The 26299-nt window shown below is 43.3% G+C and overlaps 1 protein-coding gene across 9 annotated transcripts in view; it reads right to left on the bottom strand.

The window, feature by feature from the left end:
• LOC138274914 (zinc finger protein 34-like) overlaps positions 1 to 26299 on the bottom strand; it is a 278326-nt gene that overhangs the window by 8215 nt on the left and 243812 nt on the right. For 7 of the 9 annotated variants that reach the window (XM_069219026.1, XM_069219027.1, XM_069219034.1 and 4 more), the window contains 4 exons: positions 24270 to 24396; positions 15980 to 16090; positions 5402 to 5494; positions 4307 to 4417 (listed from right to left, as the gene is read on the bottom strand). In XM_069219026.1, the coding sequence (XP_069075127.1) occupies positions 4307 to 4417; positions 5402 to 5494; positions 15980 to 16090; positions 24270 to 24396 (442 nt within the window). Of the gene's footprint in view, positions 1 to 4306; positions 4418 to 5401; positions 5495 to 15979; positions 16091 to 24269; positions 24397 to 24480; positions 24992 to 26299 lie in introns of those variants that run through there. The other 2 variants (XM_069219030.1, XM_069219031.1) reach the window with 2 other exon arrangements.

Below are 26299 nucleotides of genomic sequence, written 5' to 3'. Positions count from 1 at the left end.
CATTTACAAAGAGGTCTCTTGCTCCCAGTGGCTAGCCAAACACTTTGCCATATTTATAACTGAAAAATAGTCTTTTTTTTTTTTTTAAACAGGAGAAATTCAAAGCCCAACAAAAGTTTTACATTCTGAAGTTTTTTGCACCTTACATTTCTCTCATTTAACAAAATGGCTGTATTTTTGTGTTATATACATAACCGTGCCACATATGGCAAAAGCTATGTCCTGTGCCACAAGTACATATAACGCAGGCTCTCAGTTACCCATACATCCCATTCACGTGCACACGTTTATACATCCAAAAAGATCATGCACTCACCCTACACATATGGCAGCCCTGCCATAGTGCCCCTAGTCAAACTATTTTGTTCAAACCATGGTATCTGGCTCTACAGAAATTAGGCTTAAAGTCAAGGAAGCTGGGGTAGTGGAAGTGTCTGGTGGTAATGCACAAGTTGTTTGGCTTTCGGTAGCTCATGATGATTTTCAATGTTCAGAAGTAGCTCTCGCTGCAGAAAAGGTTGGAGATCCCTGATCTAATGGGTCCAATAGGAGACACATACTTTTGTTATCGAACTGAGTGACGTTCTCAAAATGGATGGTGATCAAGGTGCTGCAGAAAGCGGATACGGATGATGTTTGGAGATTTATCGATTACAATTTTTTTTAGTACTAGGCATACCTACAAATTAAAAAAGTGACAATAGAGTCCAATAAAGCAAAATAATATTTTCAAAGGCTAGGAATTAAACACAGAACATCATCATTGTACAACCCAAGCAGTAATGGGATTGTAAAACGTTTCAATAGAGTAATTAAAAATATTATTCAATTGTCTTGTTCAGGGGATTGAGACTGAAACCCATTTAAAGAAAACTGTATAGCATATGGAGTAACCAATTGTGAGTTGACAGGATATTCACCATGTGTTCTCATGCATGGAAGAAATCCCAGGACTAAGTGTAATCTGGGAAGGCTGCTTGAGTCTAATGTTGGCCACAGGTCTGAAGAAGATGTTCATAACAAAATGTTGTCTACCCTACACAATTAAAAAGGAATAATTGGTACAATGTTAAACATAGCACTAAAGAATGCCAGCTTAGTGTGGGTCAATGAATGAGAGTTTAAAAAAAAAAAAAAAAAGAAAGAAAAAAAAAAAAGTTGCAAGAGGCGAGAGTCATTTTTATGAACCATTGGAAGTAGTGGAAATGTTGAATAATGCTGTGCGCCTGACAGTTGGGAAAGTTTGCAATCTTAAGAGAATATCAAAATGTAGCAAGCCCATTTCTACTACGATTCATTCAGGATCCACCTGTGATGGATTGGATGATGTTGTAGTAGCCAGCCGTGGTAGAACAAATTGCGATAATGGTTCCAATTAGTTGCCTGAAATGTCAAAACCCAACACTATTAATATTAAGGACTGGAATAACGCGGACAATTAATGAGATGAGAATTCAATGACACATGAGAATGAGGGTAACAGATAGATAAGAATATTGAGAAAGGTATATCCATACCTAGGTACACTAAACATCGAAGAAAGCCTCCAGGGTGGCCCAAAGATTACATATCCGAAAAATGTTATTTGAAATAAATGTTTTTTTATGTTGTATTAGTTGTAATTATTATAAAACAATAAGATTTTTTTTTTTCTGTTACGAAAAGGGGAATGGGTGTTGTGGATGTTGCAAATGGCCCTTTCTGCAGGGTTATTCCCACACTTTTTGTTGGCTTTGGCAGTGGTTAAGTGCCCAGGGTCCTAATCAGTGCTAAAGTGCATGTGCTCTCACCCCTAAAACTTGGCTCACATCTGTTTGGCTTATTTAATTTACCTGAAAGTCCCTGTAAAGTGATAACATATACCCTTGGCCTGTAAATTGAAATCTACAAGTGGGCCTGCAGCGCCATTGCACCATCCACAGAAGTAGCCTTTCAAACCTGTCTCAGGTCTGCCACTGCAGAGCCTGTGTGCACAGTTTACTGCCACACTGACTTGGCAAGCCAAACCGCTTGCAGAAGTCTAGATTCCCTTTCAGCTACGCTTACGTCACCCCTATGGTAGGCCCTCTATAGTCCTATTGGCAGGGTGCTGTGTATGTAAAAGGTAGGACATATATCTTTATGTGTTACATGCCCTAGTAGTGATAAACATCCTATTTAGTTTCTCACTACTGAGAGTGCTGTTTCTCTCATAGGCTTGCATCAGGAATTCCCTTATATAAGTATAAGTGGTAATTTCTGATCTATAAGGAGTAGCATGGCATGTTATTGGCATAACCTCCCCCTCCCCGCGACACTAATGGACACACTACTTGGGCATTCCTTGACAGTCCTGCTAGCGTTTGTAGGCCACTACAGGTAATTTTTCTACATATGGGCACAGCTCAGATTGCTACTGTGGGTGCCCCTAGCCTCATTAAGTGGACGCACTTGGGGAGACCCACACTGGCCAGTTCTCTGTTGGTACATAACGAGCGAGTCCTCAACAGAGGCCCCGGTCGCCGCCAGACAGCAGCTTCATATTTCGCACCAGGAACTTGTCCTGATGCTGTTGTTGATCCATGCTTTGCACAACAAGAATAGTGTCACTTGTTGAATGGTGTGCCTTTCTAAAGCCAGTTTGCAATGTTTAAGTGATTTTATAAGTTATATTGTTTTGCCAGATAAGTGTTTCACTCACATTGCCTATACTAGTTATATAATGCCTGAATTGCAAGTTATCCAATGATGCCTGTTTGGATTCTCACAGTATTACAGGGTTGATGATCTATAGTATCTCATAGGTATTCTTTCATAATCTGGACCCTGTGTACTGTTCCTTTTGATACAATATGCACAGGAATGTGTTCTTTGATGATGGCTGGCAGTATTTTCTGCTTGCAGCCATGATTATGTTGATCACAGTTGCCTTGTGGCAAAGTAGACAGCGATTTGTGATGTACTGGTCTAAAGTTGGATGTATAATGGACATTATATTTTTATACAATGTTGTGCGAGTACCTTTTGTGGGGTACTTATTGTGCCACTAGTGGGTGTGTGTTGCGCAAACGCTTTACACATGACCTCTGGAGATAAGCCTGACTGCTCTGTACCAAGCTACCAGGGGTGAGCACAGGTTATCTTTGGTGTGTAACTTACTAGCCCCGCTGCGGTGCATACTCTAGCCAGCCAGAAACCTCATTCCTCTTAGTAGGTCTTTAAGACTTTAGAATCCTCTTGATGAAAGACACGAATTCTGGATTGGAATGTATGACACAGCCAAGTGTGGTTGTGCGGCGGTTAGGAATGACAGTTAGCTATGTAAGACGCAACTGCTGTCTGCTCTTTATTAATCCTAAATGAACTTCAAATATCTGTATAATACGAGAAGGATGACAACAGCCTCCTTTACTAGTTTCCGAAGATGAACAGGATATTCAAAGTAGGACACCTGAAAGTTTCAAATATGAGGTTGCAGAACCTGGCGGAAGTTTGCAGTTCTGGAATAAACAGACTCGTACGCCTAACCGTGAGCTCAAAGACGGTCACTGTTGGTAGAGGCGCAAGAAATCAAATTTAAAAAAAAAAAGGTGCAATTAACATATTTCTGATAAAAGGCAGAGCCGTCGTGAAAAGGGAGCATGGACAAGAGACCTTTAGCTCACTCAGCAGCGACTTACAACACTGGAGGAATTATAGTTTTGAGGACTAACCTAGGAACGATCAACAACAAGATGAAAACAGCTGGTACACAGAGTTGGGGATAGAACACAACAGGTTTATTGCCACAAGACTAAAAATTGAACTCTTGTTTCTCTTTTTTCATGGGGTTCAGGGAACCACTAAATAAATTATTTGTAAACTGATACTTAGAAGATATCAAAGCTGAGCCGATAAGTTGAAGGAAGACATTACACAATATTACCATTTCATAAGCAATAATTACAGGAGTTCAAGAAAAACTATTCTCAGTGAGTACACACTTTAAGAAGGTAAGGCGAAGTAGTGGTATAAATGTCTATCAGAGACTGACTCAAACAGTTTATTAGTATCAGAAGTCCAAACAAAACTCAGCCCTAGAAATGGCATGTGTGAGCTGCAGACATATACACAGAACTCCAGACATTCACCAGTGACACAGTAATATATGGACAGGTTGTGGCTTGATGTACATATCACACAATAGAAAAGCAAACCAACACTCTGGAAGATTTTAAGCCGCATCAAATTGGTGTCCTTTTCAAGGATGACTTAATTTACCCAAGTACATTTGAAGGCAGACAAATTGTAAAGTATCAGACTCAGGAGGTCAGAATCTTACACCTACCTGTGGTACGGCTGGTGCGCTCACTTGTCTCAGATCCGTGATAATCTGTGGAGTCCAAGTCTGCGTCCTCTTCAGAACTCAGTGTGTCATGTGGTGAGATGACGATGGGTTCTGGCATCAAAGGGAAGATACATGTTCCATCAGTACCCCAAAACTCAGATGCAGTAACATTTTGTAGCTGTATATTTTCATGTAAGTATTTCCTTTCATCATACTGCTAGAGAGTATATAGCCCTTTTATGCTCTACTAGTAATCACAGAGAACACATTTCTTCTGCCCTAATTAGAGATTGCCCTTTTTGTGTTGCCGCTGATCTTGATTTATTCTGCTGCTTCAAGTGTTTCTCCTGTCCTGAACATGGCATTAGCTACAATCCCCCTCTTCCTAGGTATAACATATATGTGACCACCTCCTTTAGTCCAGAGATTTCAGCTAGTGTTAATGTAGATTATTTCCTTAAATTTGTATAGCGCCCACTTAAACCCACTCTATGGCTATATTAGTGGTAGTGTGGTGCTTACAACTGTCGTCAACGCACTTTGTACTGAATGAATCGAGGAGATGGGTGTGGGGATGGAAGTATGTGGAGAGTAGTTATAAAACTGGAGGGAACTGAGGAGGCGGTGGAGGGCGGGTGGAACGTGATGGCGTGCAGCGATGGGGAATGGTGGATTTAGACATATTTGAGTGGGGTAGCTGAAATGCTCTGTGGTGGTAGTGAAGGAAGGCAGGGTACAAGAGAGGTTAGTGCAGAACTTAGACAAAGCAAAAGAGTTAGTGGGGCTCGAATGCATTGGGGTTCTAGCAGAAGGTGGGGAAAACAGAGTTTAGTGAAGATGTGGACGGCTTTGGAGGGAATCCAAGAAACAGAGACGAGGGGTAGATTGTAGTGCAGTGGGGCAGAGCTAGCAACTATTGAGACTGTGATGGGATGTGGAGGGTGCTGCAAATGGCAAGTACTGAGGTAGAAAGGTGTTGGCAGTGGCATTTAAAAAAAAAAAAAAATTTATTGCATGAATAGTCCGAGGTGAAAAAGCCTGTTTCTAGACAGAGCTGGGTTCTTCTTTACTCAAGAGAGTGTGGTGCTTCCGTACCTGGGCTATTTCCTTCAGCTTCCGGCTCATCCTTGAAATGTGTTTCATCCGTGTTATTATCTATTGACGAAAACTCAGCATTGACAACTGGACCTGTTAGAACAGGAAGTTAAAATACGTGAACGTGAGACAATGGCTACATAAACCAACGCACAACTGTTGGGCACATACTATGTAATTCTATAATGTGCATGCTGCCTGGAGGCTGCCTCAAAGCATTAACAATCATTAAAAGTAAGGATATTGCATGAAATGTTTTTTTTGGACAGCCCTCTAGCCTGACACTAAGGCAGCTTTTGGGTACAGGTTGGTACCATGTGAATGGGCTTCTGGGGTTTGGTGGCTCTCATACAGCAAGTAGAAAGCAATTCATGAGGACGTGGTGAGCCTTTTTTTATTTATTTATTTTTTATTATTCACTGTATTTCCTCTTATGCATCTTTCTATTGAGTGGAGTCACTCTTAAGCCTCTCGCCAGGGGCCTAGACCAGGGTTCTACAAAGTTGGTCCTGGAGAGCCAGGTCCATGCCAGGTTTTCGGCATATCCACATTTAAAAACAAAATGTTCCAGAAATCTAAATTTTATGACAAGACCGGAGGCTCTTATTATGCGTTCTTTTCATGCTTTATTTAAATAGCAGCAGTCAAGAAAACTACAACTCCCAGCAGGGTTAGCGACCTCGTAACCAATGGGAGTAAAACTGCAAAGACAACCAGCCAATCACTACATTACATGAACTATAGAGAGTACGCTTGACTGTGCACAGCCCTCTTTTCTTGCTGCTGCGCAGTCGAGATAAGTACTCTCTTTTACTCAGGAATTATTCTAACGTTTATTTACTGTGTGCTTGGTATATTTATGTTTAGTGCTTAATAATTGCCTTATTTCAAGATTGGTTAGCTTCGCGCGCTTTCAGCGCGCCTATATTTCCACCCCCCCCACTCCCCGACAAGTTATTTTGGTCCGCTGTCGAACGCGACTCAACCGTCGCGTTCGAACAGCTATTTCGGTCCTGTCAGCGGAGCGCGCTCGGCTCTTCATTGCGCGGCTGACGGGACGTTACCTGAGCATCCCGCTCCTCTTCCTCAGGTCGCTCCGACGGTCGGCTTCCTTCAAAAATACCCGTGTCTCCCGCTCCGCAGTCGAACTCGCCTTGTCTCCGCCCATTAGTGTTTTCCAGCCCCTGGGGGTGTATCCTTTCGGTTGGGAGCGTGTTGCTCCTTGGTCAACTCTTCAATACCCAGCTTTTGCTGACGTTTATACCATTTCCTTTCATTTTGTTCAATTGTTCACGGATAATAATGAATTCTAATTCCCCTTCGTTGTCAGAATCAGGGGAGGAGGAGGATTTGCTCAAACAAGATATAAGCGATTTTATCCATTCCTCCATGAAAAGTGCTTTTAAAGCAACGATGGATAAGATGTCTAAGAACATCGAAAATTCAGTGTTGTCCATGGTGTCCAAAGCCAAGGCCCATTCTGCGGGGGAAAGCAGAAAAAGGAAAATATTATCAAACAAATCACGTAAGGGCGCATTTAAGGCAAGTGAGCTTGGCTCACACCAGGATGAGGACTTGATTCCTCCTAGGCCTCCTTCCAAGGAGGGGATTTCGGTGCCCATTGCGGCATCTCACAAAAAATGCAAGAACAAAGCTAAGCATATTTCAGCGCCAAATAAATTAGTGATTGAAAAAATTTTGGACACAGATGATGATGATATGGACATGTCAGACCAGTCTGATAACCCTGATGAGGCATTTTCCCTTTCTTCCCCTCCTCGAAAAAGGACAAAAATTTCATCAAACGAACCCTCTTCTAGTGTGGTGGACGCCGAGGGCGTACCTATGTTCGACCCATCCCTTATCCACCACCCAAATTCAACGGAATGGCTCCCGTTGGATCACGTAGGCGCATATATTTCCTCTCGCTTACGGTTGCCTCTGGATAAACAGACTCGGGCCAAATTAAAATCGGAATGCCCCAGGCCAGCGTTGGACTCTAACATTACGGCCACTCCAATTATCGATGAGTCTCATCACATTCTTTACAAAATATGTCAAGGACCCCCGTAAGGGAGTGGATAAAGCCTGGACCACGTGCCAGGATAAACTCTTGGATGTAGTAGGCCCTCTAGCGAGGATTTTCGACCTGGCCGAAACAGCGAGAATGGAAAACGTGTCAATTGACCCTGCTGATCTCTCGCTATGGATCCAACGGGCCTTTTGCCTCTTAGGAAATGCTAATTCGGCAATAATTCATGAGAGACGCAAAGGTCTTCTCCTAAAGATGGATCCTAAATTGGCCAATCTGGCCACTCGGGACCCCGGTGTCCACGCCGAGGGTAATCTGTTCGGCACTTCCTTTATCAAGGATCTAAACCGGTTTGTTTCAACTTTCTCGTCTATTGACAAGGCACAGCAATCGATGAAAAAGGTTTTCAATCAGCGGGTTTTCGCCCGGGCCGGTAGAGGTAGGAGTCGCTTTACCGGCCGTCCATACAGGAACCAAGGCTCCAGAGCATATTCAAACCCTTATGGCACCTATCAACACGAGTTCAAACCTCAATTTTACCCCCAGGGTTCAAGGGGATTCCGCAGTCGCGGCCAACGTTTCTCCAGATCGACCAACAACCAAGGTAAACCAACTTTCAGGCCTTCCCGTGGGAGGTCGGCTTCGTTTCTTTAAAAAAAAGTGGGAATCTATTTCTTCCGACCCATGGATTCTTTCCACAGTGCAGGGATATCGCATAGAACTTCTTTCACCCCCCTTTCAATCCTCTCTCCCTCCTCTTCCAAAGTTTTCTCTCGAAATGTCTTCTCTAATTTCCGCAGAGATTCAATCTATTTTCACAAAAAAGGCTATCCAACACTGCAGTCTGGATCCGTCAGGTTTCCTCAGTTCTATCTTCCTTGTTCACAAAAAGAACAAGAAACTTCGTCCAGTGATCAATCTGAAAGCCTTCAACCAATTCGTGGTTTATCGTCATTTCAAGATGGAGACTATCGTCCATCTCAGGGATATTTTGCTCCAATTCGACTGGCTAGTCAGACTGGACTTCCAAGACGCATACCTAACCATACCCATACATCCTTCCCACAGGAAATTCTTTCAATTCCAGTGGAATTCAGAAACATTTCATTTTTCCTCCCTTCCGTTTGGCCTGTCTTCGGCTCCCTGGTGCTTTACAAAGCTATTAAAACCAGTGGTAGCTTATCTCAGGTCGTTGGGCATCAGACTCATCATTTATCTGGACGACATTTTGATTATGCACCAGAACAAGTCTTCCCTTCTGAATCATCTTCAACTAACTTCTACCCTTCTTTCAGATCTGGGCTTCCTGATAAATCTTGAGAAATCAGCAATCATACCTTCACAACAGATAGAGTTTCTGGGCTTCCAGATAGACTCTGTGTCAGCTTCCTTGCTCCTTCCTCAGGCAAAAATCTCAGCAATCAGAAAGGAGCTTGTTTTAACTCTACAAAAAGACTCTATTTCTCTCAGAGCCCTCGCAAGGGTGGTAGGTCTCCTCGCTTCTTCGATTCAGGCCATCTTCCCGGGACCCCTTCATTACCGCGCTCTACAACGCCTCAAAATTCTTCATCTTCGTCGAGGATTGGCTTTTTCCGACCTCGTGGCTCTCGACCAAGAATCACGAATAGAAATCCAATGGTGGATATCCCATTTAGAGGCCTGGAACGGCAGGTCCATCTTCCCCTCTGTGCCAGATCTTGTGTTAGAATCAGATGCAAGTCTCACAGGCTGGGGCGCCCGGTGTGGGGGCGATATCGACTGGCGGTACATGGTCCGCAGGGGAGTCCAGATTGCACATAAATTGTTTAGAGCTTCTTGCAGGCTCCTTTGCGATCAAAAGCTTTACAAAAAACAGAGCTCAATGTTCTATCCTGCTTCGCATGGACAACATTGCGGCAGTACGGTATATCAATCACCTCGGGGCACCAGATCCAGACCTTTGGCGCTACTGGCCAAGAGTCTTTGGGAATTTTGTCTGGCTCACAAGTTTTCCCTCATAGCCGAGTACCTTCCAGGCTCCTTGAACTCCACTGCAGACTGGCATTCTCGTCATTTATTCGATTCCAGCGACTGGATGTTACACCGCTCAGTCTTCCGGTATCTCGAGAGGAAGTGGGGCCCCTTTCAGATAGATCTATTTGCATCCAGACTCAACGCTCGGCTTCCCCGTTTCTTCAGTTGGCGTCCAGATCCTCTAGCATTAGCCACGGACGCGTTTCTTCAAGACTGGTCTCAACTATGCTTTTCCACCTTTTATCCTTATCAACAGAGTTCTAAATCAAGTCCGACGGCAACAGGCGTCCTTGGTTCTCCTGGCTCCCTTTTGGCAATCACAGATCTGGTTTCCCCCTCTTCTCGAACTTGCGGTAGACTTTCCAATTCTTCTTCCGAACTTTCCATCCCTTCTCCTGGACCCACTCGGGTGTCCCCACAATCTAATCCTAGACAGTTCTCTAACTCTGTCAGCATGGTACGTTTCCGGTCTTCCCAACAATCCTTACCGATTTCGTCAGAAGCTACGGAATTTATCAACAATGCATGGGCGCCAGGTACAAGACGAGCATACGAGTCAGCTTGGTCTCTTTGGTCAAGCTGGTGTGTGGGACAATGTGCCAATCCCTTTTCAGCGGATGTCAATTTGATCATTAACTTCCTAGCCACCCAGGCGGGTCTAGGCAAATCTTATCGGACAATAAATCTCTACAGATCGGCAATATCTATTAATCATTCTCTAGTAGATGGTATTCTTATCGGTTCCCACCCTTTGATCTGTCGCCTTCTAAAAGGCGTTAAGCTTTCCAGACCCCCTTCTGTCAAGTACTCTCATCTCTGGGATGTTTCCCTGGTATTGAATTTTCTTGTCGATTGGCCGGACAATTCTAACCTAACACTCAAAATGCTGTCTGCTAAACTTACTATGCTTCTGTGTTTAATATCCATGAAGAGAACTTCGGACGTTAAGCCTTTGGATGTTTCCGCCCGTCAATTTTTACCTTCGCGAGTTCTGTTCCATATCTCCAAACGTACTAAGACTAATCTACATTCAGTATTTTACCCTTTCTTTCCAGATAAACCAAATCTCTGTGAGGGTCTTTGTTTAAAAGAATATGAAAAAAGGACTGCGGTCCTGAGAACGTCTTCATCTAATCAATTGTTAATATCATTTCGTAAGCCCCATAAACCTGTGTCTTCGGCAACTTTAGCTCGGTGGGTCAAATGGATCATGTCCCTGGCTGGGATTGATATTTCAGTGTTTGGGGCTCATTCAGCCAGGGGTGCCATGGCCTCCAAGGCTTTTGCCTTGGGTTCCAGTTTGGAGCACATTCTCAGGTCCGCAGATTGGTCCAATGATAACGTGTTTAAAACCTTTTACTGTAAACCTGTTACATCTGCCGCTTCTATTGTTGTTGATAAGCTTTAAACGTGCATAATAAGAGCCTCCGGTCTGGTCATAAAATGTAGATTTTTCCTAGTAATTTATGACGGAAAGTCTTAATTTTATTAAAGACACGGAGGCGAATATTATCCCACCACAAGTACTTCTTTTAATATGTACTTTTTTCTTCCCTCCCAGCGACTCCGGCTCTTCCGCCAGCTTCCGGATGACTCCACCGGTTCTGTCCTCTCACCATGGATTGGGATGTCGCAGGACGTATCATCGCAACCTTCGCGGGAGCTACAAATTCATCCTCATACAGTTCGCATCATCGCTGTGCTGCAGGACTTCTGTTCGATTTCTTTGGCGTTTGCTATTATTGGACTCATCTACCTGTTGTTTTATGTTTCTAGCTAAATTTGCTCGCTCAAGAAAAGAGGGCTGTGCGCAGTCAAGCGTACTCTCTATAGTTCATGTAATGTAGTGATTGGCTGGTTGTCTTTGCAGTTTTACTCCCATTGGTTACGAGGTCGCTAACCCTGCTGGGAGTTGTAGTTTTCTTGACTGCTGCTATTTAAATAAAGCATGAAAAGAACGCATAATATTCGCCTCCGTGTCTTTAATAAAATTAAGACTTTCCGTCATAAATTACTAGGAAAATCTACATTTTTCTAAATGTGGATATGCTAAAAATCTGGCCTGGACACGGCTCTCCAGGACTGACTTTGCAGAACCCTGGCCTAGACAATGAAGCAGGACCTCAAATCACAGCCTTGCTGCATCTCGGAATGGATGCATCGCTTCGGCTGTGCGACATTGTCGACACAGATCCTTGCAATGCTCAGCAAGCCAGGATTAAAGGTACTTTGTTCAGCAGGCCTAAATGGGTCCCTGTAGCAGGCCCGCTCTCCAACACAATCAGCCTGAACTTTTGCTGTTGTCCCAGTCCGGCACGATCAGATAGCCATGGCTGGCGCTTTGTGCTTTTTGATTCTATTTTCAAAGAAATATTTTAAAGTACATACCTCCAGCTCAAATCCTCTATTTTTCTAATCTAGTGTGGTATCCTTTTTGTGTGTTTTAACTTTACCACTGTTTGAAGTGTTCACAAATACTTTACGTAGTGCCTTTACGTTAAGCCTGTGCAAGCTGCCAGAGGGCTGAGCACCACTTAATTTAGGGTTGGCTTGTGCCTCACCTTGACAAGTATTGTGGTTGCTGCTTGTCCCAGGCTCACACCCCCAGTCAACCAACAATACAATTTTTAACATGGCCACCCTGTGATTTTTCTCCTAGGTTATGAGGGTCATTTTAATTTTTGTTCAGTTTTTCCCCTTTTGTGGTCCCCTGGCGATCCATGACTGGAAAAAAAAATATATATATAAAAAAAATAATGCACAGTTTGTCAGTGGTGCCAGTGTGGGCGCAGCCATTAGAAACATAAGTACAGCTGTCAGACCCCGACGTTTGCAGAAAAGTTACTCCGCCACATTTGTTGCAGCCTATGTGGTCATATCACTGTTCAGGAAGGCATTATCACATATACCCCTTACAACAGTACAGACTTGCATGTAACGTCTGTTGGTCCACAAGGCTGGCCAATTTACAACTAGCAGCTGTGGCAATGAACCCAACAGGCTACATTAATTCTACCTGAGTTTTAGTTCAAACAGAAGTACATACCCCATACAACCCAACTGAAAAAATGGCTCTCCTTTTGCTATGAGATAGTTTGGACCTTATTAGAAATTCACACAAATTTAGCGTTGTCACTTATTTTACTATATAGCCAATATTAAAAATGTTTCTTTTAGAAGGGTCTGTTGTTGGTAAGGGAAGTTTCAAATCAACCTGTGAACCCGGCTCTAGTAAGTCTCCTTATGTAACAAAACAGGTGCACTGAATCCTTCAGATGCAAAATTATTCTTCATGGTAGCTGTAGGAAGTTGGCTCTGTATGCACTATTTCAAAGTAAGGAATAGTATGCACAGAGTCCAAGGGTTCCCCTTAGAGGTAAGATAGTGACAAAAAGAGATAATACCAATGCTCTATTTTGTGGTAGTGTGGTCGAGCAGTAGGCTTATCAAAGGAGTAGTGTTAAACATTTGTTGTACACACACAGGCAATAAATGAGGAACAGACACTCCGAGACAATTCCAGGCCAATAGGTTTTTGTATACAAAAATATATTTTCTTAGTTTATTTTAAGAACCACAGGTTCAAGATTTACATGTAATACTTCAAATTAAAGGTATTGCAGGTAGGTACTTTAGGAACTTTGAATTAGCAAAATAGCATATACACTTTTCACATAAATCACATATAGCTATTTTAAAACTAGACAGTGCAATTTTCAACAGTTCCTGAGGGGAGTAAGAGTTTGTTAGTTTTTGCAGGTAAGTAAACCACCTACGTTCAAGTTTGGGTCCAAGGTAGCCCACCGTTGGGGGTTCAGAGCAACCCCAAAGTTACCACACTAGCAGCTCAGGGCCGGTCAGGTGCAGAGGTCAAAGTGGTGCCCAAAACGCATAGGCTTCAATGTAGAAGGGGGTGCCCCGGTTCCAGTCTGCCAGCAGGTAAGTACTCGCATCTTTGGAGGGCAGACCAGGGGGGTTTTGTAGGGCACCGGGGGGGACACAAGTCCACACAGAAAGTACACCCTCAGCGGCACGGGGCGGCCGGGTGCAGTGTGCAAACAAGCGTCTGGTTTTCAATTGAAATCAATGGGAGACCAAGGGGTCTCTTCAGCGATGCAGGCAGGCAAGGGGGGGGGGGGGCCTCCTGGGGGTCACTCCTGCACTGGAGTTCGGATCCTTCAGGTCCTGGGGGCTGCGGGTGCAGTCTTTACCAGGTGTCGGATCTTAGAAGCAGGCAGTCGCAGTCAGGGGGAGCCTCGGGATTCCGTCTGCTGGCGTCACCGTGGGGGCTCAGGGGGGCAACTCTGGCTTCTCACGGTCTCGCAGTCGCCGAGGAGTCCTCCCTGAAGTGATTGTTCTCCACAAGGCGAGCCGGGGGCGTCGGGTGCAGAGTGTTAAATCTCACGCTTCCGGAGGGAAACGCAAGTTGTTTCAAAGTTGCAGTCTTTGGTGAACACGCCCGCTGTCCTCGGGAGTTCTTGGTCCTTCTAGAAGCAGGGCAGTCCTCAGAGGATTCAGAGGTCGCTAGTCCTTGGTGAAAGCGTCGCTGGAGCAGTGTCCTTAGAAGGGGGGGAGAGACAGGCCGGTAGAGCTGGGGCCAAAGCAGTTGGTGTCTCCGTGTTCTCTGCAGGGTTTTTCAGCTTAGCAGTCTTCTTCTTAGGTTGCAGAAATCTGAGTTCCTAGGTTTTGGGGAGCCCTTAAATACTAAATTTAAGGGCGTGTTTAGGTCTGGGAGGTTAGTAGCCAATAGCTACTAGCCCTGAGGGTGGGTACACCCTCTTTGTGCCTCCTCCCTGAGGGGAGGGGGGCACATCCCTAATCCTATTGGGGGAATCCTCCATCTGCAAGATGGAGGATTTCTAAAAGTTAGAGTCACCTCAGCTCAGGACACCTTAGGGGCTGTCCTGACTGGCCAGTGACGACTCCTTGTTTCTCTCATTATCTCCTACGGCCTTGCCGCCAAAAGTGGGGCCGTGGCCGGAGGGGGCGGGCAACTCCACTAGCTGGAGTGCCCTGGGGTGCTGTAACAAAGGGTGTGAGCCTTTGAGGCACACCGCCAGGTGTTACAGTTCCTGCAGGGGGAGGTGTGAAGCACCTCCACCCAGTACAGGCTTTGTTACTAGCCACAGAGTGACAAAGGCACTCTCCCCATGTGGCCAGCAACATGTCTGGTGTGTGGCAGGCTGCTAGAACTAGTCAGCCTACACAGATAGTCGGTTAAGGTTTCAGGGGCACCTCTAAGGTGCCCTCTGGGGTGTATGTTACAATAAAATGTACACTGGCATCAGTGTGCATTTATTGTGCTGAGAACTTTGATACCAAACTTCCCAGTTTTCAGTGTAGCCATTATGGTGTTGTGGAGTTTGTGCATGACAGACTCCCAGACCATATACTCTTATGGCTACCCTGCACTTACAATGTCTAAGGTTTTGCTTAGACACTGTAGGGGCATAGTGCTCATGCACTTATGCCCTCACCTATGGTATAGTGCACCCTGCCTTAGGGCTCTAAGGCCTGCTAGAGGGGTGACTTATCTACACTACATAGGCAGTGTGAGGTTGGCATAGCACCCTGAGGGGAGTGCCATGTCGACTTAGTCGTTTTGTCCTCACTAGCACACACAAGCTGGCAAGCAGTGTGTGTGCTGAGTGAGGGGTCCTCAGGGTGGCATAAGATATGCTGCAGCCCTTAGAGACCTTCCCTGGCATCAGGGCCCTTGGTACCAGGGGTACCAGTTACAAGGGACTTACCTGGATGCCAGGGTGGGCCAATTGTGGAAACAAAAGTACAGGTTAGGGAAAGAACGCTGGGGCCTGGTTAGCAGGCCTCAGCACACTTTCAAATCAAAACTTAGCATCAGTAAAGGCAAAAATTCAGGGGGTAACCATGCCAAGGAGGCATTTCCTTACAGTAACTGTTAAAGAACAACATACGCCCAGGTCACCATACATGACCAAAATGTAAATCTCAACTCTGGTCAAGGATGACTATTCCCACCTCTGGTCACTGCACTCCAATTACTTAGCCAAAAAGAGTACACAGGATAGATGTCTTAGTTTTATCGGAGTACAACTGCATCTACTGGTGCATAAGTAAATTTCGTCATCAGAGACTTAAACCCCCACAAAAAGAAGCAGCTCACCTAATGACAAGTCTCATTTCAAGAGAACAGCGGTATGACATGCAAGAGCACAGAGCCATCAATTTATAAACTGATTACAAGAGCATTTGCTGCTGTGTTTGAAAATCTTTCAGAACCAATTGCTGCTCAGGCAGCATTGACTTCCATCCTCATTACTCTAAGGCACGTGTGCATATAAACATATGGTGCATGTCATGTACATGCTTATATGTGTGTTAAAATAATGTGCCAGATCCTCTGCTCGGACAGGCGTTTGTCGCAATATTCATATGTAAAACAAATGCACATGTATGTATCTAATACATGTTGGTGAATGTGTCTGCTAACAAACCTATTAAACTATGGCAGGAACAGTTTTAGGTCCTGATCCGTCAGGCCTCTTATCACTCACTTGGGGATGGATTAGTACTATGGCTTCCCTCAGAGTCTTGCTTGTTCGTGGAATACAGCTCTTCCTTTCCCTTAGCTCTTAACGAGAAGACTGAGATGGCAATTAGCGGGCCTGTTTCAAAATGAAAAAGAATATAATTAATAATGCAATTCCTTATAAAAGTGGCCTACATTAGCAGAAATGTTACCATAATGGAAGGTGTCTAACAAACCCCATTCTTTCATCAGTTCTCAGAATATTGTTTTACGTAGAAATATCTGAATAATCCAATTCACAATTAGGCATTCCCAACAATAATAAAAATCAATCTAGATCTGATAATATAGACACCATTATTGATGTGGAGATAGTAAAAATGCAAATAGTAGGGGTAGCGATAGAGTGAAAAAACCTAACATGCACAGTATATACAGAAATATACACAGAACACAAAGCACGCAATACATAGGTGTGGATGTTGAGGACACAATTAGAACGTTTCATAAAGGTATTCGAAAATCCACACCCACATGCATAAATATTTACAACTCTAAGGAATTTACTAAACTTTTGCTGCAATATTTTGCACAGTGAAACAGTCATCATATTTGTGTAATACCTTTTTTCTTCTCTTTTTCTTTGTAAGGGAAACATTTTTTTTCACACTGCAGAAGGCCAGTCGTAAGTTCATCCCTGTCAAGCCAAAGCTCCGGCAATTCCATATGCCATGCTTTACCTGGCGAGCCTTAAGATCACATGTCATGGCAAAGACCACATCTTCACCAACCCACAGCAGGTGTCGGACTTCCTGCACAGACATATCTCAAGGGCCAAGAGGACGTGTCTGTTGGGACCATCCCATCCAGCCTCACTCGATGCTGACGTGGGATGACTTGTCCCTCAATGTGACCCTATGCGATAAGACCCTAAATACAGAATAACTACTAGTTTCTAAGAATTGTTCTGACTTTTTTATTCTGTTTTTTGTTTTCTAGCTTGATCATGCATGTAACATATACTTTCTGTTCATAGAGGTTTGTACTGATTTTCCCTGGACACCTATGCTTTGTTCAGGACCTTTGCCAAGGATGTACCCAGCTGAGTATCTGGCTGCACCCCATAGGTTACCTCTTACTGCAAGGATGGTTTATTGCCCCTCCTCTAGCTCCCTTTTTTGGGAGATTTCTATTACCGTTATTGTTTTACAGGTTGTGTTTGGGGAGGGAAAATCTTCTTGAGGAAATTCAGCTGTCAGTGGGAGAGAGGCAGGGAGGCAAGATATGGGGAGGTCGATTGTGTTTGTTTTCCGTGCTGAATGCTCCAGAATGGTCGCAATGCAATACTGCTGTCTTGGCCCTCATACTCTCATACCTCGTATAACAAATCCTTTGCTTTCCACCACAGTAGCATGACCAACACATTGATGACTACGCCCATCCATCACGCCTTACAAATGCCATTACATGAAATATAAGGGGGTTGGGTGAACTGCAGAAGCTCAGTTATATACGTCTTACCTTTGTAGACCTGGCATTCACATTGCTCTGTTACAGACACACCGGGGCACTACCACTGGCTACACTTTTGTGAATAAATGGAATGCGTACAACTTTTTCTACCTACTCCACATATGCACGTAGGACAGTTACTCTCATAAGCAGTTCCACAGGGTTCCTTATGTGACACACTGGGTCCCTACACGATCATGTGGAGGAAGTTGTTGTCCCATGGCATTGTGAATGTCAATTGCTACGACCAGAATACAGATGATCCCAAGTTCTTTGATGGATGGTGGGGTCAGATCACTTCCATAGGGCCAGTGTTGGGGGAAGCGATTTTGATCGCTCTCATGTACCACCCACTTACCCGCTTTGTTGCCTCCCGCAAGCTAAAGACCACAACCTACTTGACATTTAGAATTTACAGCATCCACTCGTAAAGCAAGGCACTTTTGACTCCGGGGATCACGGCAGCTGGTCTCAATTGCATTATTGATTGATTTCCCGAGGGGTGGGGCCTGGGTTCAGCATGTGGTGCATCTTGCTTATACGCGTTTGGATGACTCTCCTGTTCTACTACTTTTCCTATCCGTACCGACCAAGATTCTTCTCAGCATAAACTGGTGCTTTTCCCCGCGCTCCTTACTAAATCATCAGTTCGGGGAGAGGTTTAGGCTTGAAATCACTGATTTGTTCACCAGGAACTAGGAATCTGTATTACCAGTCTGCACTGTATGGGATGAGAGATCTCGTTGATGTGGAGTCCTAACTAGATGATGTGCCTCTGGGCTGGCTCAGCACGGAGTTTCTAGCTCAGGATCTTAAAGTTGATGAAATCTGGGAAGTGATACCGCAATTGCAGGCAGGTAAGTCTATTAAACATAGTTGGACCTTTTGGCTCCAGTGCAATTGGGGGTTTTTCACGAGGTGAAACAGGAGTGTTGGCTACATCCCACTATGCGCGAGGCACCGATTATAAAACTGCTTAAACCTCCTGATCTGGGCGGGTCCCACAGGCCCCTTTCTATTATTAACTGCAATTTTAAAATCTTAGCTAAAGCATTTGCCAATCGCTTATCCCTCCTCACGCCATTGTTAGTTCTCCCAGATCAGTCAGGTTTTATTTCTGGATGGTCCACTTCTTCTAATCTGCATACACTATTCGCAGTATTGCAGAATATAGACCACGACTTGGCCGTGGTGTCAGACTTCCTGGATGCCACCAAAACCTTCACTCGATTGAGTAGGACCTCCAAATGCCCATCCTGCAGCAAATGGGCATATGGACATCTATGTTTCACACTCACAGACGGTGTGTCCCATTTACAATAATTCCCCTCCGATTGGTATCATTCTTCAGGTACTAATGGCTATATGATGCTCCACTCGGATTCACTTTGCTTTTTGGAAGTGGAAGGGTGCGCTAATGAGTCTCTCTTTTTGTATCTGCTTTTTTTAAATTGCTGCTTTATATGGGGCGTGAGAGAGTGGAATTGGGAAACCAAAGACAGCATATGCCCAATTAATCATGTTTGTGTTTAAACCCTAATGAAATTCAATAAAGTGATTTTTTTTTTTTTTTTTTTTTTAACTAACACACAGCATAAACAGGTGCTTTAATGATTCATTTGAATTTGGTTATTTCACTTAATTAGCTGTTTGTGTACTAAGTTTTTTTTTTTTTTAATTAACTTAATATCCCAAATGTTTATGTTTCTATAAGATATATTCTTGTAAATAAATTATTTTATGATTTGAGTTAATGGGCCATCTTCTGAATCAATTCAAAGCTTAGTAACTCACGGTACAAGTCAAGAATCATTTTGCTAGTCTCTCACAATAAATAATTTCCTAAGCCAACGTGAATACACAGACGGGAAATAGCATCTGAATGGGTTTTACTTTTGTGATCTGCATAACAGCTACTGAATACTAGTATAATCACCACATGGCATCCAAAGCCCTTCTCCTTACTTGTAAGAGCATCAATTATCAGGGTTTCTTCCACACATCCAATCAGGTACCACACTGTTTCCCTGCTGTACCACAGGACTCTCTGGAATATTTTGAACTTTATGACACAATCACCCTCTGAAGGTGTGATGGTACGATGAACTGTGCTGCATGGTAAACAAACCAAAGTGAATGAATTTAAATCCTCTGGTACAGAGCCGAAGACACTACTCAAGTCTGAAGCACAACCACACCGAGCTTCTCTTGACCCAAATGCCCCTTACTTTCTCCATGGACTCCAGTGACATTTCAGCCAAAAGCCCATTTACTCTAAAGTAGTATAGTGATCGAAATGTGATTGACTACAGCTCCCGGCTCATTACCACTGGCTGAGATTTACTCAAGTTTTCCACCTCTCACTTCACCTGCTTACTGGTTCTCATGCGCAGAAAGCATAGCAAGAGAATACATACCAGCCCCCACTCTGGAGTTTCTGTCAAGCACCTCAGTTTTTAGAGGCCCAGTATTAATAGTACAGTCACCTACTCACCCTGCACAGCCCAGTACAACTGGGCTGATCAAAGAATGAAGGGTCTTTTCTCCGGGTGCTGCATATATGACAAGCAGATCAGAGTTAGACACCATTTACTGCATTCTCCTTCTCCTAAGCCTGCCACGTAATGTGAGCTCTGCATCTTTTCCAACCACTCCGACAATCATGCGGGCCATCCACTCAGGGTCCCCAACGGACCCATGTCCCCATCACACCAAAACAGCAATCTGTTCTGCCGGTTCTGTGCAGCATCAGTGAGACCAGAGCTGCAGTGTCTCCAGGTGACGGTGCAGGCAGTCACGGATTCATTGCTGAATCTCTGTCGTTGGTAGGCCGAAGGCAGCTGTGCAGCATAGGGTGGCCTCTGTGCATCGCCCACAGGTTGCAGTGCAGACAGGGGCATATGTTGATGCTGGAGTAGATGGCATCAGTGGATCGGGGCTGCGGTGTGGGACAGAACAGCGCTTTGTGTACCTCATGAGCGGTGTCCACAGGCCACAGTGCAGGCAGCGGCAGGGACGCCAAGGCTGCGGTGCGAGCAAGGCGATGCAGAGCACACAGGTCACGTGCAAGCAGGCGCTTTGTGACGGTCAGGTGGCGATGAGACCCGAGTTGCGGTACGACGTGGGGCGCGGCTCTGTGTTGTGTCATGAGGTCACAGTGCTGTCAGCAGCATCTTTGAAGGCGTCACAGTGGTTTTTCCTATGTTGCAGCATGAAACACACAGTTCCCAGTGCTGTAGGTAGATGAAGCTGAAGTATTTGATAACTCTGAGACTTCCAACAGGAGGCAAGCTCTACTCCAAGCCCTTCATGAAATTCCACAAGCAGGATACACAGCAAAGTCCAGTCTATGCTCTTTTAAAGGAAGAAGCATCAACCTCAGGCAAACCTGGGGGGAGGGGCAGGCTCTGGCCAAAAGATACATTATACAGCTACCAGTGCTTTGTTTCAAGTAGAAAACAGTTTTTTTTTTGCATTTTTAGAAAGGTAACAGAACTTAACTGCAATGTTTAAATATGTCTAGACAGGTTTACACATTGCCAACTTAAAAGAATAATTGGGAAAAAATTATTGGGGGGGGGGGGGTCGATGATTTTATTTTCTTTTTCGCAGCATTAAAAAGTTTGAAAACCACTGGTATAGAGGAAATTCACAACAGCCCAACTGTCAGTCTGACCCAGACTCGGAATACACAAGCAGGCAGAGGCACAGAATGGTTGAAGCAAGAAAATGCCCACTTTCTAAAAAAGTAATCAACACAATTTTTGGTCAAGAAAGGGGAAGTATGTGCCTTGACTTACACAGCAAAATTAATTTATCAAGCAAAGGAACCCTTTTTACTCAATATGGTATCCTTAAGTTAGTTCATATTTTATTTCTTTGCAAAATCATTCGGTATGACCTTTTTGTTCAAAAACAAATATTTTTTTATAGTTTTTAAATATAAAGTACTCCTAAAATAAAAACATAGTGAAGGTGAATATTGTGGTGCATAAAGTGCCAGTGTTATGTACAATACATACAAAAAAGTGGTTAAACAACAATCAGTGAACTTCCAAAAGACTCCTCCAATCCAGGAGTCTTGAAGTCACTAAATTATTTTTACATCAATCCACAATTAACTCATATACAGGCATAAATCAACAACGGTTCATCATCAGGACTGGAAATCTCTCTATATTGAAAGCACCTAGAAACAAACAAAATACCTCTTTTGTAATCTTTTCATGAGAAAACTTCATTTTTTAAAGAAAAACCTTTATTTGTATGATTATCCAGAGGACAGAATCACTCACCTATTCTAAGATTATCTAGATTAATCCTCACAATTATTTATTGGTACTAGTTGCCAATATTGATAGTTTTCCTAACAGAAAAATTAGTGAGTAGACTTTGTGAGTGTCTAATTTCCTAATTCTGTCCAGCTATCTAGGGTGAAATAATAATAGGTCAGGGAAACAAAGTACACTATCCCCTAGTTTATGTATTCCTGTAAAATTGTTGATAATTGCTCTTTTTTTATTTTTTTTATTTCAAATCTTTCCTTTATGAGAGAACTGAACAACCCTTATGTTGGGAATTAATTAGTATTGGTTAGTCAATTTCGATTTTATATTTGAAACCCCATAATGATAAAGATATTGTATTACCATGGAAACATCATGATGATAAACAGAGTCCAGCATACCATCAAAACAGGAGGTCAGAAGGCAAAGACAGGGGAAACACACCAAAATATGCCAGGTCTAACTACTACACTTAAGACGTTTTTGCCAGATGAGCACCAGCAGCCATATTACAGTTCTTATCTACAGTACAGAGTATTTTTGCACATACCAACACTCGAAATACTCCACCATCTTTTTACAAGATGCACTTCAATGTCATATACAGAAAGGATTCTACCACTTCCTTCCTCGAGCACAGTAACACCTCAATGATGACACACCACTCCCTCAATGTTCTACTAGGAGATTTTGATATTCCAAGCAACAACTCTAAAGAATAAGTGTTATACTTATTAAATGACTATCAACTTCTCTTTTTTCCAACGCAAAAAAGGCAACACCTTGACCTCCTAATTTGTACCCACCTCATTACATCATACGAACTCAACATACTGTACTGATTGGCTCGCCATTTCACACTACTTAACTAGAACAACAAACCTAACAGCGACAAACTTCAGACAGTCATGAGATAATCACCAACTCTAGACACATACTAAGCCTAAAAAACAAAGGAAATGTCACTCTGACTTCACACTACTTATGAAGGATAGTTGATTTGAGACAAATAAATGAGACAGTCAACCACCCTAGGACAGCCAGGCAAACGGTTAAAGACTGTGTTCCCCGTAGGTGATCATCAAAAATTCCTATCACAGCTTCTGCAGCGTACAAATCCACAATCTGAAAAAAAAGTTCAAGGAATGTCTTCTTTGCAAGTATTTAAAAGAAACCTTTCAAAATGGTTATCGGTTCATGAAAAGGACGTGCATGCCCGACTGCAAATCATAGCCACAAATTGTTCATTATTTCCAGGTGAACCCATATCACACTAGGCCTGGGATACATTTTCATTACGCTGGAGTAATTTTGGATCACTCTTTTGACGCAAAATTACCACTATGCAATTCTGCGTATTTGAGCAATTGTGAGTAATTTGGCACAACAATCTTATAGCAGGTGCACAGGAACAACAAACTTAGCAAGTGGCTACTGTGATTCATATTCTATTGCATTTAGCATTATTTCCTTAGCATAAAATGTATCCTCAGGTCCACTTGGGACCTTATGGTGCTTTTTGAGTTAAGAAAACGGCACAAAATGTTGGGTTGCGCAACTCAGGAAATTCAGTGTATACTCACTAAATTTTGGTGCATTTTTGCATTATTACGCAATTATGCCTACCCTAATCAGCACCCCAGCCAATTTTCACACTGGAAAGACTGTCCTTGAATTGCATATTACATTTTGCAGCATATGTTCATAAAAATCATCTGTATTTTTCGGTCTGTGCTTTCAGATTCTTTAGCCTCATTATGAGTGGGGGAATTTCAAATGCAGTGACACCTCCGGGTTAAATTCCACCACCCATAATTCTAAGTGTCTCTGTGCCCGGTATTATCAGGCTCGCAAACTCCAGACACGATAATTCAGGGCGATGAGACATTTGACCTCTCTTTCTTGCTGGAGTGAAGAGGCTGCGAACAGCAGCACAGCATAGCCCCCGCCTGACCCCTGCAGCAACAAGCCGAGTGGGGGAACATCACTGCTCTTCCTTAGACATTCTGAAGCCTGTCTTAATCCCCCAGCTTGCAAGCACCCCAAACCACTATGGCCCTTTTGCCAGCTCAGACAAGTTGGAAAATGTAATCCTTTTTCTCTCCAGAATTAGGGAAAAAGAACCGGGTACCTCCAAATCCCAGTAGTTTTTACCCAGTCCAGTGAGAAGACTCAGAATACTCACTTTAGGATTTATGGATTTTATCTGGAATTGGGATTGCGGCCCTCCTGTACTTCTGTACTAAAAAACGTAACACTTCTAATCAGCTTTAAAGATTGTCTCATACTTTAAAAACGTTTTGAGAAGGGATTGAGCAATAGTATAAAAAAAAAAAAAAACCGTTCTGTTTGAGATAGTAAGCACTATATAAATGCACTTACAAAAAAAAAAAAAAACACCTCCTAGAAACAAACCACACAAATTATATAAAATCCTTTACACAAAAAAAAAAAAAACTGTGGATTCATGTTGGTTACTTGACATTTTTCCCGATTTTAAAGATAGGCTAATCTTACCAAGTGAATACAAAGCCTCCTGAATTTCCTTCATCACATTATTGTACAGTTCCTTCTGCCACTCGTGCAAAAGCTTCCACTCATCGTCTGAGAAACGGGCAGCAACATCATAGAATGTAAATTCTGCCTGGAATGAAAAACAAAATGCATATATCATCAGCTAAGTTGTTACACGATACTTTATACTATGCATACAAGCAGACACCCTTACCTCTGGATTCTTGAGTAGTTGAAAAACAGCCCATTCTCTTCAGAAATCACAAAGTGAATCTCAAGCGAAATTCAGATTTTCTTTTCTATCAAATGATTTTATAGTCTTCAAATTTAAATGTAAAGCAACTTTTAAAAGAACAAGTGCTCTGATGTGAATTACTATAAATGGGGCCATTGGAATTATGTGCTGCAGAGTTTTCACCGCAATACTGGGCTTTCTGTAGCTTTTAAACATAACCCGCCATCTACTGCATAATTTTAGGACTTAAAAAAAAAAAAAAAACATCATGTGAAAACCAACCACCTTTTAGCTGCTGATACCGAGGCAAAACGTATTCCTAGACAGCATTACGTTTGAGTAAAATGACAATAATTGTGCCTCTTAATGCACTGTATAGGTGCATAATTTGTCGTTTCTTACTGCATAAATTACTCAACATAATTGGGTCCCCCGGTGCTCCATCATCCTAATGGCCCCAGCATATGCAACCGTCTACATGCTGCCACATTAAATTTAAAAAAAACAAAAAGACACAGTTCTCAATTAATTCCCTTTTCAGCCACGGCAGTTCTGCTAGTCTTCCTCTAGTTACGGTGCCCTTAAAACAATAAACATAATGTACAATTATGTTTTAAGGTATCACTTAAATATTCCACATACTTTAATTATGCAAAAAAACCCAGGAAAGTTACACCGTACCACAAGAATAAGTGAATCACGCGCTGGATATTTCCCTAAGTATCTGCCTATATATGTCATTAATGTCTCTTTCACAGAGTCATTGAAGGGACAGAGTACAGATGCCTTACTCTCATGCCTACAGGAGTTCCAGATAGAGGGGCAGAGAGCACTACATGGCCACATGTTACATCACCTTAGAAGTGGCTTGCTAACCTTCACTGGCTGCTGGCAAACCACAGGTGGTTTGTGCTGTTGACTGACAGGCTTCGGTCACATCTGCAACTGCACATGCTTTAGGAAGAGTCTGTTCACAACTGCTGCATATTAGCACCCAGCCAGGAGAGATTACCTATAATTGTTGTTTATTTTTGTCGATGGCAGCGTGAAAAAGGGAGTTTGGTACGACACCATGGAATCCACTCCCAAAGTTCACTGCCCATGACATGACTTAATTAGGAGAGAAAAGAAAGAAAAAAAAACTCCACAGAAAGGAAGGCAATATTTGAGCTTGTATCTGGCTCCAAAGTGATTGACTGTGTGAGGTCAGTGTGCGCTCCAACATGCCAGGTATAAGGTGTGTGTTCAAGAACCTGCCTTTAATAGTACATTGATTTGTACAGCGCAATAATCACGCAGCAGGTTATCCAAGCAATTGTGCAGATGTATGGCCCCCAAAGTGCTTATATAAGAGAGCCAGGTCTTCAGCTTCTTGTGGAGCTCAAGAAGTGAGGAAGAGGCTCTGATGTGTTGAGGGAGGTTGTTCCATGTCTTGGGTGCGATGTAAGACAAAGGACAACCCCCAGAGGGGGTGCTCTTCAATTTGGATGAATAAACATGCTAGGCTGAAGGGGCACTGGTCATATGGGGTGGGGGCAGTATTAAGCGGAGATGAGAATGTAAAGGCTCCAATGGGATCAGAAGCAGAAGAAAGGGTGGGTTGAGCCGGACTCTCATGCCTCAGATGTCCAATAGAGCTCCAGCTATAGAGGTGGGAAGAGCCTACTCGCAGGGGACGGAAGACCTTCAGTGGGGTCAGGGGAGGGGGCTTACCCACATCTTTATGCCTTAGGCTGTGGACCAGAGCCGGGTGAGGTGATATTTGAGTTCATCTGTACCAACATCCCCTCACAGACTG

Source organism: Pleurodeles waltl, unplaced genomic scaffold, assembly GCF_031143425.1.
Source record: "Pleurodeles waltl isolate 20211129_DDA unplaced genomic scaffold, aPleWal1.hap1.20221129 scaffold_209, whole genome shotgun sequence".
Taxonomy (NCBI): domain Eukaryota; kingdom Metazoa; phylum Chordata; class Amphibia; order Caudata; family Salamandridae; genus Pleurodeles; species Pleurodeles waltl.
Note: the sequence above shows the minus strand (reverse complement) of the source record. Positions and strands in the feature narration are given on the sequence as shown.